Source organism: Gallus gallus, chromosome 18 (assembly GCF_016699485.2).
Source record: "Gallus gallus isolate bGalGal1 chromosome 18, bGalGal1.mat.broiler.GRCg7b, whole genome shotgun sequence".
Lineage (NCBI taxonomy): Eukaryota > Metazoa > Chordata > Aves > Galliformes > Phasianidae > Gallus > Gallus gallus.
The window spans coordinates 2,709,347-2,728,756 of record NC_052549.1 but is presented as its reverse complement, the minus strand read 5'-3'; the positions used below and the strand labels follow the sequence as shown (position 1 = coordinate 2,728,756).

Sequence of the window (19,410 nt, the reverse complement as noted above, 5' to 3'; positions counted from 1 at the left end):
CCCTTCCAACCCAACACAACCAAGGTCCTTTCCAACCCAACACAACCAAGGCCCCTTCCAACCAAACCCAAGACAACCAAGGCCCCTTCCAACCCAACCCAAACAACCTTTCAACTCAACCATGTTATGATTCCCTGCTGGCTTTCGCACAGCGTATGCTGGAAGAGAAGAGTTCAGGTGCCACCTATGTATTGGTTGGACTCGCTTGGGTGAGCCTGGTCTAAAGGCAGAGGTTTGTAGGATCCCGCCTGGGCTTGTTTTGTTTCCTTTCTTCTGGGAAGGCTTAATGCACGCTGCTGGTTTGCAGACTTTCACAAGTCCCGTTCCAAGCTGTAACACAGTTGTTCAGAAATGCAGCCCAGTTCTTGACTGATCTTGTTTCTTGGCATTGCTTATGTAAGGGAAAGGATGCTAGAGAGCTTGGAGAAGGGAAAGTTGGAAAGTGTGCGTGCTTATTTAATTGTAAGAAAAAGGAAGAAAAATAAGCTACATGCAAAAAAATCCAACAACCGTGTCTGCCGATGACCTTTGGGTTTGGAAATAGTTTGATAATAGCAGTGTGAGGACAGGCAAGGAAAGTCTGTGAAGTCGCTCGAGCAAGAGCAAAAGGAAAAAACAGGAGCACGTTTCCAGCTTCGTGCTTGCTGGGGTCTGGGTGATGTCCTGCACTGGGCTGGCTGTGTGCAGCCCGTGCTTCCCTTGCACACATCACCAAAAGCATCAGCCAGAGCTCAGTGGAAGCAGCCAGGTTTGACTGGAAGTAAAGCAGACAGTATCAGGGAAAGCACCAGCAGGGGCTCCTGCAGGGAACAGTGGGCTTAAATTGTTGGTGTTTGCCGGGTGTGGGTGCAAAGCCCTGCTCAGATGGGGGAACTTGCAAAGCTTTTCCCTCTCGGTGAATTCGTGTCCGCTCTTTGTGCAATGAGGACTGCAGTAAATGGTTTTATTAGCAAGTCTTCAGAAGAGTTTGCAGAAGGTGTTGCTTAGGTGTGTGTGTGAGTTGTTTCAGTACTCTCTGACTCAGGAATGCTGTATCAGATGTGCGTGGAGCTGTCTCTCCCAGGTAGCCCTGTGTGAAGTACCCGGTTCCCTAGAAGGACGGCTTATCACAGTCCTGCTCATGCTGTGCCCTCGACCTGCCTTCAAACCCAAACAGACACCACACCTCTCTCTGAGCTGCAGTTCCTGCATCATGGAAGGGAGGTTGTCTCTGTAGTCCTCACCTCCACCAGAAACCTTCCTCAACCGTGCCTGCCTTTGTCTGGGTCCCCCTGGACACAGGGGGTGGATGAGCTGCATCGTAAGGAGACCCATAGAGGCATTATCACGTTTGCATTTACGTGGCACCTTGAGCTTTGGATTGCAACCCTCAAGGAGTGCCAGAAGCACGAATTCCCTTGGTGCAGAGTGAGCAGAGGCTGTGCTGGAGATGTGAGCAGTGGTGGGAGCCCACTGGTGGGAGGGCTGCACTCAGCTCCGCTGCTCCTCCGGCTGTGGCAGTTCATTTCAGGTTGGGTTCTTACAAAATATACATGGCTTTCTTGAAAGGATATGGGCTTTCACTGCAAGCGCTCTTGGAAGTAGTTCAAGGTGCTATCTGGCATGCGTTTGTAATTCGAAAAATAGATTAGAAGAGAAGCAACTTGAGGTCTAACAATAATGGATTAGGGAAACACTTATCTCACTTCCTGCCGTTCCGTTGGGCTGTGCATGTGGTTTGGGACCCGAACGCTGGGGATCGTTTGATCACTGAAGCAATAAAAGGTTTGGATTTAAACCCACTTTGCCTCTGTTCTGGGGCTGCCTTTGCCATTTGTTTCTATCTCGCTGTTGTTTGCCAGCAGGTGCTGCTGTCAGTGCGGGGAGGTGCGTTGTGCCCCAATGGAAGGCTCGTGCTAACAGCATCACACTGCAGAGAGAGGAGCACGGCAGCAGCATCATGCAGCCTTTCATAGCGTGGAATAGCAGAGTCAATAAGGATGGAAACGACCTTTAAGATCACCCCAACCCACCCCTCCATGCGCACTCAATCACGTCCCTCAGTGCTGCATCTCCCCTGTAGTGGAACACCTCCAGGGATGCTGATCCCACCACCTCCCTGGGCAGCTGTGCCACTGCTGCACCACTCTTTGGGAGAAGGATGTTTTCCAGATATCCAGCCTGAACCTCCCCTGCAGGGGATATGTGAACCAACGTGGCCCCAGGAGTTACTGCCTGGAGACAACGCCTGTAGGTTCGGTTCTGTTCACACATTGCATCAGGTCAACCTATGGCTGCGTGGGTAACTCCAAGTGCAGAATAACTCGTGAGCTTTTTGTCCTCCACAGGAATGACCTAGCCCTGTCTCTCTTCCAAACAAGGAATTAATAATGCAATAGTTGTTGTTTCCAAAGAGCTTAGCTTTCATGAGCAGTGTCTCCTTTTTTCCCTCAGACCCAATGAAACACATGGGCGTTGGAGCCTTTAATAACCCTTCTCGGAGCCTGGTCTTGATTTGTGTGAGCGCTGCCAATGATTTCCATGTCAGAGCTGAGAGGTACGAGTGCAGTGTTGGATTTCTGGGCTGACCAGGGGAGGTCAGAAGCAATAATGCCGGGCTCCCCAGCGGACAGGCCTGGGACAGCACACAGCCACGGCGCTCTGCACGGCCCCAGCACAGGTTTGGCTGTCACAGAGCTAATAAAGAGCGGGGCCTCCGGGGAGATGGCTTCAGTGATGCAGGTGTAGGGATCGGGGAGTGTATTTACATACAAGCCGGCTTAATAGCGTGGGATTTGTGCTAAAGTGGTTCTTAATGCAATACAAATTGCATGCCCTGTCTCGCTTGAAGGCAGGAGGATGTTGGGGGGAGAGCTTTTATGGCTTTTGGGGGAGAAAGTGGCTTCTTGTAGGGAAGGTGAAGGGCAGCAGGATGGGTGTGCTGGGTGCTGGCTGTGCTGGATGAGCGCAGTAGGGCAGATGTGGGGCTGTGCTGCCCTGCCGGCCGGGCTGGGGCCGGGAGTTGGGCAGCAAATCAACTCGCTGAAAAAGCAGATAAAGGTGTTGGCTTTTTAACACTGTGAGGTTAAAATGTCCATAAAGAGAGCAGCCCAGCCTCTGGTTGCAGCTCCATCCTCTCCCTGCTTCCCTCCCGCCCTATAAAACAGCCATTATGTGTTTATAAGTTAGCGCTCCATGTCTGGTATAAAAGAAGACTTGTTCATAAACTTCTGCAGGGACAGTTCGGTGGGAATATAACTTTCTTGGCACAAAACAAGCGGCTTTTTCCAGATAATGTAATGCTATACTCGGCTCTTTAAAGCCCTAGCATGCTATTTATTATTTTTATATTATCTATAAACGACACCAGTGCTGAGGATGGCACTACACCGAATGGAGCAGAATCACCCCACGCAAGGAGAAGCCATCCCTCTGCATGTGCTCGTATTTACGTCTATTCATAAGGCCCATCCACTGCAGCAAGGACTGGAAGAGATTTCCTTGCTCACTGAGTCCAGAGCTCGGCTATCACAAGCAAACTCAGCCTGCATTTGCTTTCATCAGCTCTCCTAGGATACTGCAAAACCATTTTGGACCTTCTGCCCACTGCTTGCCTACTTCCATTGCCAACGCCATCGGGCTGCACCCAGAGAGCCCAGCACTGCTGCCCACAGATGGGGTGCCCCATCGCTGGAGGTGGGCAACGAATGGCCCAGGGCAGCCTGAGCTGGGGCTGCAGTCAGTAGGGTGCCTCCAACCCCACCATTGTAGGGTTCCATGACCCCCCGTGGAGGGACGGCACGTTCAGTCTCAGTGCCTGTTGTGCCACGGCTGCAGGGCGCTGCGCGTGGGAAATCAATGGGCTGATAGAGGTGGACCAGAGATCTTTTGACACGGATTCAGGAGGGAGTTGTCAAAACAAGACGTATTTATGACAGAGTTCCTGCCTGCCTTTTCAAAGGCACTTGAGTCCCTGCCAGACCCTAAACGCGCTCGGATCCCAGGAGTTATATTCAGCACAATAATGGATATTTCACGGTAAATATCGCCCTGTCACAAAGCTGGCACGAGCAGCAGCGGGCTGTGAAGGCATCAGCGTCAGCTGTGTGCTGAGGAGCAGCAACCAGTGCTGGGCTCCGGCCGTTGTTAGCACTGACACCAAAGGGCACTGGGAGGGAGCTCAGCGTGCCCAGAGCCCACACCTGCTTCTGTGTGCCCCGGGCTGTGAGTGCCGGCTCACTGCGCCGTCCCCTCCATCTCCTATGGGAGCAAATCCTCATGCACTGCTTTTGGGGGCAGGGCAGGAGCTCTGGGTCTTAATAACCATCCAGGAGTAAATGCAGCACGTTTCCTCCTGCTGCTGCTGCCCTGCATGCTCTGCAGCTTCCCACTGTTGCCTATCAACCTCAGTCTGTGCATCCCCAACCTTCCCCACTGCGCAGCACTGCTGCGTTTATGTGCACTTCTTCTTGGGAGCTGTCAAGGAATAATTACGCCCCATTAACTCGGTATCGTTAATAGCTCACACTTACAGAGCGTGCTCCAAGAAACCGATCTCGGTCGTCTCTTAATTGCTAAAGTCCATAAACTCCATTGCACTGCAACCGTGCAAAGGATTTGCACCCTCTAAACTGCCTCCCCCCGGCGCAGGGCGCAGCGGAGGATCTGCACACAGCGCACACCCGGCGTGGTGCTGAGCACTGTGAGCACAGCCCGGGGGGGCAGAGCAGATCCGAATTGGGCTGAGCAGAGCGGGAGGAGCGCTGATGGCAACTCTGCTCTGCTGGAAAAACACGTCGGGGCTGGCGCTGAGACGGTTCCTGCACAGAAAACATGACACTATTGACAAAGAGCCGTCTTTAATATCCTTTTCCAGCTTGGAAAGAGGAGTTTATTTTAATACATCCTTTTTTAATTGCCATGAGCTGGACTTGTAAATATTATAAGTGGTTGAGTAATCGTCATCTGCTCGCGCACTGAGAGCCGGGACGTTTCTTTCCGCTCTTGGAGCCCCACTGTGTTCCCACAGCTCCGCTGGGATTACTGCGGGCAGACACCGACCCGGAGCCCACTGCTGGAGGGCCCAATGTGGGGCTGTGTGTGCAGCCCGGCCCTCCAGGGCAGCGCTTCTGCCCATCCGTGGGCTCAGGGATGTGGGGCAGTGGCAGCAGTGCCGCGCGGCCGCACCGTGGGGCAGAGCTCCGCTGTGCCCACAGCATTGCTCCGTGTTCCAAGGGCAGGTACAGCGCTGGGAGCTCTGCTCACACTCTGCAGAGCTCTCTGGAAGTGGGAGTCGTTTGCGTTGGAAACAATTTCCTGATGCAATTTGGGTTTCCTCCCCAATAATCCTTTCCCCCGGCGGGACGGTACAGAGGGATTCCAGAGCAGCTCTCGCAATGAGCTGAACGTATCCCCCGTAATCTTCGTGAGGCAGATGTCAGCGCAGGAAGATACTCCGCAGGCACAGCTCCAAAATTAATTTGAAGGGTCAATGAGAGAAGAGCGATGTGAGTCGGGGGCTCGGGGTGCTGCGGGAATGGGGGTGCGCCTGGGGGGGCGGCGGGGTGCTGGGGGGGGGAGGGTGGGATGTAATTGCAAAAGAGCAATTGTAAAAGATGAAGGCAGCGGCCTCACCGCCTCGTCTCATCTCTTCCAGGAATGCTGGTGGTGATCGTGCTGCTGCTCATTGCCATCGCTGTGGTCGCTGTCTGGCCGACGAAGTAGGGGGGGTCCGGCGGAGCTGCAGCTGAGCTCCGCAGAGAGCCCCGCGCTGCGCAAAGCCCCGCTGTGCTTCCGATGAGCCCCACAGCGTCAGCATGAAGCCGTGTCCAGCAGCCATCGTCCCTCCGCTCGGCGCACGGCTGAGGACGGTCCCTGCCTGGATTTCACGCCGTGGGAGGACACAGCCGTGCAATGGGTGCACTTCCCAGAGCAGCTCTTCCACGGGGGCTGACGATGTGCTCCCCGCCTGCCCAATGCTGCCGGGCACAGGGGGTGCTCAGTGTGCGTGGCCGTGCCCAAAGCACACCCACCCCTGCTCTGCCGTGCCCTGGGCTGTGTGCTGATGTCCGTGCGCCCATCTCGGGGCTGAGATCTGCCTCCTCCTTTTATAACTTTAAACTGAAGGGAAGGGTGACTTATTAAAAACGTTCGAACAAGCGATACCGAGCGCTCACTCGTGGCCAAAAAAAAAAAAAAAAAAAAAGACAAAAAAAGTTGTTATTTTGCTATCTTTGCCAATTTGATTTCGGACTCGGTAGAGCAAAGCAATAACTACAGAATAAAAGCTGGTCCGTTTCTATACGACTTGTCTGCCTGCTGTCGGGGTGCTCACCATCACCCCATGGCACACAGCACACAGGAGCTGACTTTGGGGAGGGGTTCTGCTGCCTCCCAGAGGGACCCCCAGATTTGCCCTTCTGGTGACATCTGACGTCTCGTTGCCATCCCTGGCTGTGGCCATGGGGGTCAGCCTGGGAGCCCATTTGCTACTTCACACCGCACTGAGAGCTCAGGACGGGGATGGGGGGGGGTGTAAGGGGGAGAGGACCCCACTGCACCATTTGTCCCCGCAGTAAAGATCTGAGATTTCTGCCCTCCGCGATGTTTTGGAATGGATAAATCAATGGAGCCACCAGGAGCGTGGGTCACACGGGCTGACCCCAGGGCAGTCTGCAGCTCCGTTTGCAGCACCGTTTGCTTGGGGTTTTTGTCCTCTATGGCTGAGGTGGGGGATCCCTGCAGGGATGGGGAGCACCGCAGGGCTCTGCTCTGCCCCATCCCAGCCGTGGGTTGGCACCCAGAGGTGTCCCCATACCCTGGGGGCGATGGGAAGCAGAGCTGTGCGCACACTGTGACGGTTTACAAGAGTTTATTCGATGCGTTTGTGACTTCAGTTCTAGCAGTGGTGCTGGGCAGTTACAGGCTCCTTCAGGTGCAGTTACAGCCAATCTAAGGAGACGAACCGAGAGGAAAAAAACAAAAAAATGGAACCAAAAAAAACCACACCCCACTCCGACTTGGCAAAACAATAAGAAAATCCACAACTTTTTTTGTTGTTTTTTTTTTTTCCACATCATTAAATATATTCATATATAATAACCATAATATATTAGTATGCATCGTAAAGAAACATTGCCCAAAGCCGTATGCAATGGTCGTAACTAAACAACATTTACAGTTCAAGATATTAACAGAAATAATCGAAACGAAACCATAAAAATGAACACAGGTTTGGGGCAGCTCCGGGACTGAGAGGAGGCGGCTGCGGGGGGACGGATGGATGGAGGGGACGGGGTGGTGCTGGTGGGGTGGTTTTGGCATTTGCGCTGCTCCTTGGCCCCATCCCGACCTCTGCTCACGTCCCCCCAGGTTGTCCCCATGTCACAGCGGGGTCCCAGTGCTGTTGGATGGTGCCCCGATGGACGCTGGGCTCGTGGGGTGAGCGTGCGATGGAAGCGTGGCGGCGGCACGGCGGAGCTCTGGCCGTGGCGGTGAGGTTTGGGGGTGAAGCTTTGCCCCGCTGGGTGATGGCTGTGGGTTCCCTTGGGGTGATCCTGGGGCTGTGGGGGCTGCGGGGAAGGGCGGCAGCCATGGACACCCTGATGCTGGGACGTCCCAAGGGATGGGCACCGGTGGCAGCAGTGGCACCGAGGACACCAGTGGCGGCAGCGGCACCGTTTGCACCGAAGGCACCAAAAGCATGAATTGTACCAGTGGCACCAGTAGCACCAGTTGCACCAAGGTCACCGAGGATGCCAGTTGTACCGGTGACGCCAGTGGCACAAATGGCAACAGTGGCACCAGTTGCACCAGCTGCATCGAAGTCACCGAGGGGAGCAGTTGTACCAGTGGCACCAGCGACACCGGATGCACCAAGGTCACCAAAAGTCACCGAGGTCACCAAGGGCTCCAGTTGAACCAGTGGCACCAGTAGCACCAGCTGCTCCTCTGGTCGTGCTTACAGGGCCATGGATGGGGCTGGAACCCCAGGGGAACCAAGCCCTGATGGCCGTATGGGAGCTGGCTGGTGGTGGAACAGAGCTGGGAGCAGTGGGGCTGTGCTGGGGGCTGGGGAAGGCGCTCAGGGGGCACAGGGCACGCACTGTGGGCATCCCCATGTCCCCTGTGCTCACCTTCTGGCTGTGCAGGACAGGAAGGGTCTTGAGGACGGATTCTTGGTGGCCACAGTTCCTTTGGATACACAGCTGCTGGCTCACAATGGGCTCTGCAGTGGGGAAACCCAGCTCTGTGCTGGGCGAGGCGATGAGTCGAGCTGGGTTTGGGGGCTGCTTTTCCCCCAGAGCCCTTCCTATGGGGCTGAGGGTTCCGCAGAGCTCCCTTCCTCCCTCCCTCCCTCCATGGCGGCTGCTGCTCTGGAGCCCTCTGCTTTGCACCTATTTACACGGCTGCCTCGCTTTATGGTGGTTTATGTCATTACATAAATATTGTCGATTGCTATAAAACAAGGCAAAAACCGCTGGAAAATGTCATAAAATGGATGTTTCCAAGTTTCCTGAAAGGAAAAAGAGCGGGGAGGTTTTGCTTTGCGTAGCGACTGAATGTTTGCTTCCCCCCCAGGTACCGCACTGCCCTCCCAGCCCTGGACCAGGGATCCCAGGAGCCCCTGCTGTGCCATGGGGCTGTGCATGGGGCTGTGCCATGGGGCTGTGCATGGGGCCGAGCAGTGCCACGGCACCTGGCCTTGGTCTGGGGGCTGCATTTGCTGTCCTGGGGCAGGACTGAGCCCATGGAGGTCTTGGGGCAGCCATGGTTGGGTGTTTCTGTGGGGTGGGAGCGCAGCGTGCGCCTTGTCCTGCCCCAGCCCCACTGTGCACACCGCAACAGCACTGAGGGGCCCAGGATGGCTGTGCCAGCTCCGTACCGGGCTGCTGCTGTAAGTGAGGGTCCGTGTTCTGGGGAGGGCTCCTCCAGCATCGCCCCCGCTGTGCTCCTGGCTGCCTTGGTGCGGGCGCAGTGGTGGCAGTTTGGTGGTGGTTTGGCGGCAGGGGTTGGTTCACTGTTGGCTCGGTACTGGTTTGGTGTCGGTTCGGTGCTGGTTCAGTGTTGGTTTGATGTGGGTTTGATGTTGGGTGTCGGTTTGGTGCCAGCTCCACGTTGGTTCTGAGCCACTCCGGTGCCATCAGGGTCGGTTCGGCGCGGGTTTGGTGCCCGGCAGCAGCGCAGTGCTGGCTGTCAGCTCAGTGTCAGCTCAGTGCCACCCAGCCGTCTGTTCGGTGCCATCTTGGTGCCTTTGGGTGTCCCCATCCCCCCCCCCCCACACCACCTCTCCGCACCCCCTCCTCCGCCCGGCGCTTTTATCGCCACATCTGCAGTTCCGTCGTTGGGTTTCGTGTTTTTTTTCCCCTTCCATCCCTCAATATGAGACGCCGTGAGCCCCCTGCGCCCACCCCCCGCCCGCACCCGGCAGCGCTCAGTCCATCACCGCTCCTCCCTACGCCTTCCTACACTTCCCCTTCTTCTCCCTCTGCTGGAACTTCCGCAGCCGCCGTGCCCACGTGTCCCGCCATTGGATCACCAGGCTGCTCTTGTCCGCGATGATGCCGCTCTGGTCGGGAGAGTCCTCGGTGCTGCCCAGCAGGAGGTACTTCTTCATGGGCTTCACCTTGGGGCACTTGCAGGCGATATCCTTGGCGTGCACCCACAGGGTCTGGTCCCCGCGCCGCAGCCGGTTGCTGCCCTGTTTGTAGACGGAGATGATGTTGACGGTGAACTTCCACCAGTCGGCATTTTTTTCCGCTTTCAGGATGTGGATCTGCACAGCTGGAAAAGGAGGAGGGAGAGGAGAAAGGCCGTTAGGTGTGAGCTGGAGGGAGGAGAGCCAGCTCAGCCTCACCCCTCCACCCCGCGCTGCACAGCCCTCCATTGCGCACCACACACCCCCATCCCGCACTGCACATCGCCTACACCCCATACTGCACACCCCCGACCCCACACTGCAGATCCCTCCATTGCATACTGCACATCTCTCCATCCTGCACTGCACGCCCCCACCCCCCACTGCACAGCCCCATAGCCCCATCCCACACTGCACAGCCCCATCCCGCACTGCACGGCCCTCCATTGCGTACTGCACACCCTCACCCCATACTGCACACCCCTCCACCCCACACTGCATACTCCCCACCCTGAACTGCACACCTCTCCACTGCAAACTACACACCCCTCCACCCTACACTGCCTCTCTCCACCCCACACTGCACACCTCTCCATCCTGCACTGCACACCCCCAACCCACGCTGCACACTCCCTATCCTGCACTGCACACCACGCACCCCGCACTGCACAGCCCTCCTTTGCACTGCACACCCCTGCACTGCACACCACGCACCCTGCACTGCACACCCCTTCACTGCATGCTGCACAGCCCCCACCCCACATTGCACAGCCCCCACCCCACACTGCACACCCCTCCATCCCACACTGCATACCCCCCACGCTGCACTGCACCCCCTCCATTGCACACTGCACACCCCCACCCCACCCTGCAGAGTATCAGTACTTTTCCTGCCGGGCATGGCACGCACACACCAGCTGCTTTCATTAAAAAAAAAAAAGAAAAAAAAGGGGGGGAGAAGAGGAATTAAACAAACACCCGAAGCTCTGACCGCGTATTTCCCAGCCTGGTGTGAAGGTAACAAAATGTGAGCATTGGCCAACTTTTAGTTTTTGGAAACAAATCTTTCCAGAAGAGCTTAAACCTTTGACCTGCCCGGCTCCGCACTGACAGCATGGAGAGAGTGAGTGGGAAGGAACCAGGAGGAGCTCGCAGGACACCCCACGCTGACCCACGGTGTGGGGAGAACTGCTGGGGATGGCTGCGTGCTGCCTCTGTCTGTGGGGTGGAGGGAGTGAAGCTGAGAGGCAGGTTGGTACTGCCCCAGCTGTGCTGAATCCCGTTGTGCAGCCCCACTGCATCCCAACTGGAGACCCAGAGCATCCCATGCTCAGCCCCACTGCATCCCATGCAAATCTCACTGCATCCCATGTGAAGCCCTGCTGCACCCCACGTGGAGACCCAGAGCATCCCGTGCTCAGCCCCACTGCATCCCATATGCAGCCCCAGTGCATGCCATACTCAACCCCACTGCAGCCCGTAAGCATCCACACTGCATCACATGCTCAGCCCCACTGCATCCCCTATGGATTGCTACTACATCCCACACTCAGCCCCACTGCATCCCCTAAGCATCCCCCCTGCATCTCATGCTCAGCCCTATCGCATCCCACATGCAGCCCAACAGCATTCCATGCTCAACCCCGTAGTGTCCCATGCTCAGCCCTACTGCATCCCACATGGAGATGCACTGCAGCCCATATGCAGCCCCCACTGTATCTCATATGCAGCCCCACAGCATCCCATGCTCAACCCCACAGCATCCCGTGCTCAGCCCCACTGCATCCCGCACGCAGAGGATATAGGGCAGCGCCTTTGGGGCCGCAGTGATGACACTCTGGGAATGGAAAGCGCTGCATCCTCCCCCGCTGGAGCAAAATGTTCATCTGGGATTTTTTCTTTCCTTTTTATTCTTTTTTTTTTTTTTTAACGTGTTTGGCAAAGGCTCTGAGCTTTGCCTCTCCGGCCGCCAGTTTCCTACTGCCTCAATATGGGGGATTTACAGCCCCTAATCCCGGTGGGGCACAGGGCCATCCCATCCCCACACCTCTGCTGGGGCTCTCCCCGCAGTGCCGCAGTGGGCACAGCGCTGTAGGACGCTCCCCCCCCTCCCCCCCAACCTCTCCCCCATCCCTCCCCATCACTGCTGCACTGCAAATATTTGCACTGAACCCATCTTGTGGGAAAGAGCCCAATTTATCAAAAGAAAAGCCAACAAAAAACCACCGCAACAGTACCCAAAGCGGAGAGATAGGGGAAGTGAATCGGGGACAACATCCCCTTTCAGCCCGTGAATGGGGCGGGCGGCTCAAAGGCCCCATTGAGGAGCGTGGGGTGATAGCGGCCGGTGGAGCCCGCGGGAGCAGGAGCTCCGTTCAGCTAATTAGGGCCTTTGAGGACATTCAGCGTAGCGGTGCCATGGAACGGTGAGGAAAAGAGTCTCCTAATTGGCGTCCCGTTGCGGTGTCACTCAGAGGGGCTGCATTATCCCCCTGTGCAACTTTTCAGCCCTTTCTTCCCTGCCAGCTCTGCGGGAAGTGTGAGCTGTCCCAGCACCGAGCCGCCCCACTGCTGGTCCCACAGCATCACTCATCCCCCATCCCAAAGCACTGCTGTCGCACAGCATCGCTGACCCCAAAGCATTCCTTATCCCAAAGTGTTGCACTGTGGTGTTGCTTATCCCAAAGCACTCCTGACTCTGCAGCATTGCTTATCCCATGGCATTCTCTACCCCACAGCAGCACTCATCCCACAGCATCATCTACCCTGCAGCACTGCCTATCCCATCCCATGGCATCACTTATCCCACAGCATCTCTTATTCCTCAGCATCACTTCTCCCATAGCATCTCTTATCCCATAGCACCTCTTATCCCATAACATCACTTATCCCACAGCATCTCTTATCCCATAACATCACTTATCCCACAGCATCTCTTATCCTATAATATCTCTTATTGCATATCTTATATCACAGAGCGTCTCTTCTCCCACAGCATCACTTCTCCCATAGCATCTCATATCCCGTAACATCTCATATCCCGTAGCATCTCATATCCCATAGCATCTCATATTCCAAAGCATCTCTTATCCCATAGCATCTCTTATCCCACAACATCACTTATTCCACAGCATCTCTTAACCCATAACACCTCTTATCCCATAGTATCTCTTATTCCATAACATCTTAAATCCCACTGCATCCCATTCCCCATAACATCTCTTATCCCATAACATCTCTTACACCATAACATCTCTTATCCCATAACACCACATCCCACAGCACCACCTGCCCTGCAGCCCTGTCTGCCCCTCGCCCTACAGCACAGCACTGCTGGGTTTGGGGTGGCTGTGCTCACCGTAGTCCTTCTTGCAGTACTTCTTCATGTTGATCTTCAGCTTCCCCTTGGAGGCTTTGCAGTACGAGTCACAGTCTGTGGGGCAGAGGGGAGGCAGGGAAACACCATTAATGATCCGGAACACGAGGAGAAGCTGTGGTGGGATGTACCCGGACACCCCCCTGTGGGGCCGGGGGCTGTCAGCAGTTCTCTCTCTCCTATGGCACAGAGACCCCTTCCACAGTGCCCCCACAGCCCCGTTCTCACCCCACAGAGACCCACTGTCATACCAACCCAGTGGGGTCAGCCTGGCAGTGGGGCTGAGGAAGGAACTGGTGGTACATGGAGGTGAGCAGAGATGGAGGTGGGGGCTGCAAAGCTGTGCTCAGTTTGGTTTTGTAAATGCACTTCATTTTTGGTTGCAGAGCTGGAGCTGAGAGTGTGAGGCTGAACGCTGCAGGGAAGCAAAGTGCAGGGCTGAACCCCACAATAGTGGGGCTGGGTGGGTGTGGGATGGATGTAGGATGTATATGGGATGGGTGTAGGATGGATATGGGATGGATATAGGCTGGATGGGGGATGGATACACGATGGATATAGGATGGATATGGGATGGATGTGGGATGGATGTAGGATGTATATGGGATGGATGCAGGATGAATATGGGATGGATATAGGATGGATGGGGGATGGATGCAGGATGGATATAGGATGGATATGGGATGGACGTAGGTTGAATATTGGATGGATGTGGGATGGATGCAGGATGGATAGGGGATGGATGTAGAATGGATATGGGATGGATGTGGGATGGATGTGGGATGGATATGGAATGGTTGCAGGTTGGATGTGGGATGAATGTGGGATGCAGGCTGTGGGCTGGGGGCTGCAAATTGGAGTGCTTGCAGTTCCTAAAGGGTCACTAATACTCCACCAAAGCCACATGTCGGGAACGGAAATGAATAGCCCTCGATCCTGACATGACAGAGCAATTACAGCCTCGTTTCTTGGCTGCAGTGTGTAACTCAAACTGCAGGTTTGAGGCTTCGAACCCCCATGGGATTTGCATTTCTAATCCTGATTTATACAGCGGAATTCCCATTGATTTCCCCCAGGTTGGGCCCTAAATGCCACTGTGGACCGATGGACCTACAGCCAGCATGGGGGTGCCAAAGCTCACAGAGCACCCTCTGCCCCACAGCCCTGCACCACACCCAGCTCCACAGCCCTGGGCAGGACCCCCACTCTGCAGCTGCTTCCCAAAGCACCGTGCCTGGGATGCCCCAGAAGCCCCTTATGGCTGTGCCATGGGGCCATCCGCCCCATGCGAGGGGCAGCAGAACTCAACTCCCACCCAGGAGAACTGCCCAAACCTCTCCCTTGGAACAAGGAGTGCGAACAAGCCCGCAGAAACCTCCTTTCTTCTGGCTGAGCAAGATTGATTGGAAAACAAATTGGCGCAAATAAAGCATGTAATTAGATTAAAGCCTCTCGACGGCAGCACTGGGGATGGAAAGCAGGGATGGGCGCTCAGCAGCGTTGGCCGCCCTATAACTTCCCAATCTGACAACGGCTCCCTGACCGAGTGGTGCTGTGTGGGACAGTGTCACCGTGTCACCATGTCACCATGTCACCATGTCACGGTGTCACTGTCAGCAGGAGGGACAGAGTGGGCGCTCTGCTCCAGGGCAGAGTGGTAATGGGGAAGAAGTGCTGTGCTTCAGCAAGGGGACACAGCCAGGGACGCCTTGGGAGTGGGAAGAGGAACTGTTCATTTCACTTCAAAATAATAATAATAATAATAATAATAATAATAATAATAATAATAATAATAATAATAATAATAATAAAGTAATAATAACAGATTGGTCTCATGCTGGACTCGCAGCTCCCACCCTGGAGCTGGTGGGCCCCCCCTCCTCATTCGGAGCACTGCAGACCCAGACGTGGCCATACTGATCCCATCACCTGGTTCCATTTAAACCCTCCTGCTGAAATCATCCACCTCCGGCAATCACTCCCACTCCGATCCGGGTTAGCACAGATCAGACAGCAGTGACTGGCAGCTTTGTAAACCTTTTTCTCCCATTGGGATGAAGCAGAACCAGGCAGGGCCCCCAAAAGTTCAATGCTTCCACCCCTGCTCTGGCTCCGTGCTCGGTTAGAGGGATTGGGTTGGTCCCCTCGCTGGGATGTGGGGTGGCAGGGGGTCCCTCTGGGTAACAATAGGGATGGAGGGGACCACGGTGGTGCTGGTGTGGGGACATGGCAGGGGGGAATGGAGGGTGCCAATAGGGCAGCCCTGTGTGACCCACATCCCACCCCACAGCCCCACAGAGCTGTTACATTGGGGCACAGCTGCGGCCACATTGCTTGGCACAGGGAGCACACAGATATAAACAAATAGAGGCAATGCTCCTCCATGACAAGAAGCAGCGCTCGGGTTTTCTGTCCTCTGATGGGGGACTGTTGGTTCTCCAGTCCTCCGACTCAAGAAAACTCAGCTACAACCACCAAACACCCCATGTAAGGCTCTTCTACTTGGGGTAACCCCTGAGCACTGCCAGCTCGGCCACATCGCCCCACGCGCTCCCATAAGCCCTGCCTGGGTTGGAAAACTCAGCTGTTGGGGGCACAGAAGTTATCCGCGTCTCTTAGAGGTTGGTGCAATAATTTGGTGCATTTAAGGAAAGAAAGGATGTCTGCTGTGGCACTGAGGAGTTGGGGAGGGGGTCACATACCTGCGGGCTCCTCCGTGCTGCTGGCAGCTGTGGGGGGCGGCGCGGCGGGGATCTCTGCGGGACAAGAGGGGACAGAGGAGGCAGGGTTAGTCCTGGTGCTGAGCAGCTGAGCCCTGCCTGCCCCCCAACATCGCTCCTGGCAGCTTTTGAGCATCTGGGATGTGGCACTTCTTGGAGCATCCCTGGGATCGCTGCTGGGGGGCGGTGGTGGAGGGGAGGTGAGCTCATGGCTGTGCTGAAATGTTGTGTCTGTCTTTGTTTAGCGCGCAGCGCGTCCCCAGGGGGTGACGCAAGGGGAATTTACCCTCTGGTTCACCACAGCCCCGGGCTCTGGGGAAGGACAGGCCTTTGCTCACAGCGTCTGCGGGGCATAGCACGGCACTGAGGGAAACCAGCGCTTGGGCTGGGCTCTTTACACCCCGCTGCGGCACGGGGAAGGATGAGTGACCAAAAACCACCCTGGAATGTGGGTTTTCTTCAGCAGAAGGTGGAGGAAGGAGGTCTGCCCCATAACTTGGTGGTGAGATCCGACTCAGGCTTTTGGCCAATGCACCCTACAGCATGAACTGCCCAGCCCTGGCTGCCGGCACATCGGACTCAGCAGCAGCCAGCTGTGCTCAGGGTTCCCTCGGTGCACCTACTTATGCAGGGCGCGATGGGCGAGCGGCTCTGCTGGTAGCCCTTGGCGCAGCGGTTGCAGGTGATGCCGGTGACACCGTCCTTGCATGGACACTGCCCCGTGGTTTGGTTGCAGGTTTGGCCGGCGGCACCCACGGGATGGCAATCGCACTCTGCAGGGGGAACACAATGGGAGGTGAGGGGGTTCATTAGAAAAAATGCACATGGGGCAGATGGGGGGGGTTAGCAGGGCTGCAAAGGGAGTAGGGTGGTGGCAGAGAGCGTGAGCAGAGCAGCAGCACAGCAGTTAATGCAAAAATGGGCAAATGAGGGCAGGGTTACACAAGGAGAGGGAAAGGGCACGGGGAGCCCAGGAACCAGCCAGGGCTTCAGGGAGTGCAGCTGTGGGGCTGCAGCCCCTGGGCTGGGAGGGACCCTGTGAGCAAATCCTAGGAGTGCGGGGTGGAAAGGGGCAAAAAAATAAAGGAAAAGAAAGGTACAAGGAAAATGAAAAATGAAAGAAAGAAAGGAAAAAGAAAAAGGAGAAAAAGGGAAAAAATAAAAGAAAAAAAAGAAAGAAAAAAGGGAAAAAAAGAAAGAAAAGGAAAAAAAGGAAGAAAAGAAACAAGGAAAAGGAAATAAGGAGAAATGAGGGGGGAAAGGAAAGGACAAAAAAAGGAAAAAAATGGGATAAAAACAAGGAAATAGAAAAAGAAAGAAGAGAAAAAAAGAAGGGAGGAAAATGAAAAAAAGAAAAAAGAAAAATTAGAAAAAAGAAAAAAAGAAAAAAGAAGAAAGGAAAAATGAAAGAAAAGGAAAAAAGAAAAAAAGGAAAAAATGGGAAGAAAGGAAGAAAGGAAGAAAAGGAAAAAAGAGAACAGGGAAATGAGAAAGGGGGAAAAGAAAGAAAGGAAGAAAAACAGAAAAGGAAAAAAAAGTACAGAAGGGGAAAGAAGGCAAAAGGGGGGGAGAGGAAAGAGAAAAAAGAAGAAGACAATAAAAAGAAAGTAGGAAATAAAAAAGAAAGAGGGAAGAAAAAGGGGGGAAAGGAAAATGAGAAAAAGGAGGAAAAAAGATAGAAAAAAAAGAAAGGAAAAAAATGAAAAAAAATGAGGAAAAACAAAAGAAAGAAAGAAAGAAAAAGGAGTGAAGGTAAAAGGGGAAAAACACAAGGAGAAAAAGAAAAAAACGGGAGAGAAAAATGGGAAGAAAAGGCAAAAGGGAAGGGAAGGGAAGGGAAGGGAAGGGAAGGGAAGGGAAGGGAAGGGAAGGGAAGGGAAGGGAAGGGAAGGGAAGGGAAGGGAAGGGAAGGGAAGGGAAGGGAAGGGAAGGGAAGGGAAGGGAAGGGAAGGGAAGGGAAGGGAAGGGAAGGGAAGGGAAGGGAAGGGAAGGGAAGGGAAGGGAAGGGAAGGGAAGGGAAGGGAAGGGAAGGGCACACTGTAGCAGGTGCCTGAGATGTGGTTAGGGACAGCAGGGAATAACGGCTGGCTTCCCCCTGATTCAGTGCCTGACTTCTCATAGAACGAAACATGGAATCATTGAGTGGCTTGGAAGGGGCCTTCCAAATCAAGTGTGTGGAACCTGCCCAATGTGTGGGACCTCCCCAGTGTGTGTGGGCTCTGCCCAAAGTGTGGGACCTGCCCAGTGCGGCCAGAGGAGTTTTGGGCTGGCAGCTGACAGCCTGAGGGATGCGCGGGTGGGAGGAGCGCTGGAGGGTCCCCGCCAGCTGCAAGCACTTCAGCTCCAGCCGCCTGCAAACATCTGGCTGATTGCAGCCGAGCACAGAAGAGCCAGGAGATAGCAGGTTGTGCTCAGAGAGGGGTAGAGCCACGTTGAATAGCACATCAGGACGCTATAGAAATCAGCGTCGGGCCCTCAGCCCGAGTGAAAGGCAGGAGGAGCACCCAGGAGGCGGCAGCGGTGCCAAGAGATGGTGGAGGGGTGCCAAGGCGTGCGCCGTGCCCGGGTCAGACAGGTGCTGCTCCTCCAGACGGGCACAAAGGGACATTCAGTGCTCTCAAAGAGGAACCTATCCCAGCGATAAAAGGAAACGCTTCCTTGCACCGCACGTAATTAACTCGTAGAGCTCGTGCTACGAGACACCATGGCAAAGACCCAACAGGATTAGATAGGCCCGTGAATGAGAACATCTGTAGTTACATTAGCTGGGATTAATATCTATACGGATATAGGCGCTCCTCGCCAGCTCCTCTCTGCCTGCAGCTAGGACGAGATTTCCCCTGGGGATGCGCTATTGCAGAACTGGAAGAAGAACTTTGTGTCCTTGTCTGGGGCTGCAGCACTGACTAAGTGGTTACACTGCCCCTCGTGCAGAGCTGCTGAGACAGACCGTCATCCACCAGAGCATCAGCAATGTCAGGATTTGGGGTTTGGGACTGAGAAAATCTGCAGGAAGTCTTCAGACTGTGCATGAAAGGATGTAAAATGCTCTGGCAAAGTGTTGGAACTTGTTGGGATACCTCCGGCCCACCAAAGGCAGACAAATAGCATGACAAAAATGCAAACATTTTTCCAGCCCGGAATGCTGGTCAGAGGCACTGCCAGCTGCTAATCTTCCCCACACACATGTGCTGAAAGGCAAACAGAGGCACAAAGCTCCGGGCTTAGCTCCCCTCAGGTGTGACCGTGGTGATCTGAAAGGACCGCCCTGCTGGAGAATTAGCATCTTCCTGCTTTCCGGGCAGCTCTGTCCTGGGGAAGCTTTCAGAAAGATGAAATTCCATTTGAGTGAACAACAGAAGGTGCGATCTCAGCTCTTGTCACACTTACTTATGCCATGGGAAAGAGAAAGCTGTGCACCTGATGTGCCCCCAGCCAGCCTGGCTCAGCCCTACCCAGCCCCATTGCTGACCAGAGCAGAGGTTGAAACGTTTCCTCCGTTAACTCTGAACCCTAACGATGGCTTTCAAGATGTGCTGTGCACAGCTTTGCAATGAGATCGCTGCCTTGACTGCAGTATTGTGAACCGGATTTAGTTTGCCAAAGGATCATGTTCATGCAGTGTGTTCCTCGTCACATTCTCCCGGAGATTTAAAGCCTTTCTCGCCAGCAGCACATGAATTCCCTCTTTTATCAGG

At 54.8% G+C, this 19,410-nt stretch overlaps 2 protein-coding genes across 3 annotated transcripts in view; one reads left to right on the top strand and one right to left on the bottom strand.

Annotated features, from left to right (window-relative positions):
• The window catches only part of STX8 (syntaxin 8), a 75,996-nt gene extending 69,714 nt beyond the window's left edge, over window positions 1–6,282 (top strand). The window contains exon 8 of one of the 2 annotated variants that reach the window (NM_001030698.2): window positions 5,636–6,282. In NM_001030698.2, coding sequence (NP_001025869.2) covers window positions 5,636–5,703 — 68 coding nt within the window. In that variant the 3' untranslated portion in view covers window positions 5,704–6,282. Of the gene's footprint in view, window positions 1–1,844; window positions 5,527–5,635 lie in introns of those variants that run through there. The other variant, XM_046902005.1, reaches the window with a different exon arrangement.
• A 551-nt stretch (window positions 6,283–6,833) lies between these two features.
• The window catches only part of NTN1 (netrin 1), a 49,991-nt gene continuing 37,414 nt past the window's right edge, over window positions 6,834–19,410 (bottom strand). The window contains exons 3-6 of the mRNA NM_205419.2: window positions 16,336–16,485; window positions 15,695–15,748; window positions 12,975–13,049; window positions 6,834–9,762 (exon numbers count right to left, since the gene is read on the bottom strand). Coding sequence (NP_990750.1) covers window positions 9,434–9,762; window positions 12,975–13,049; window positions 15,695–15,748; window positions 16,336–16,485 — 608 coding nt within the window. The 3' untranslated portion in view covers window positions 6,834–9,433. The remainder of the gene's footprint in view (window positions 9,763–12,974; window positions 13,050–15,694; window positions 15,749–16,335; window positions 16,486–19,410) is intronic.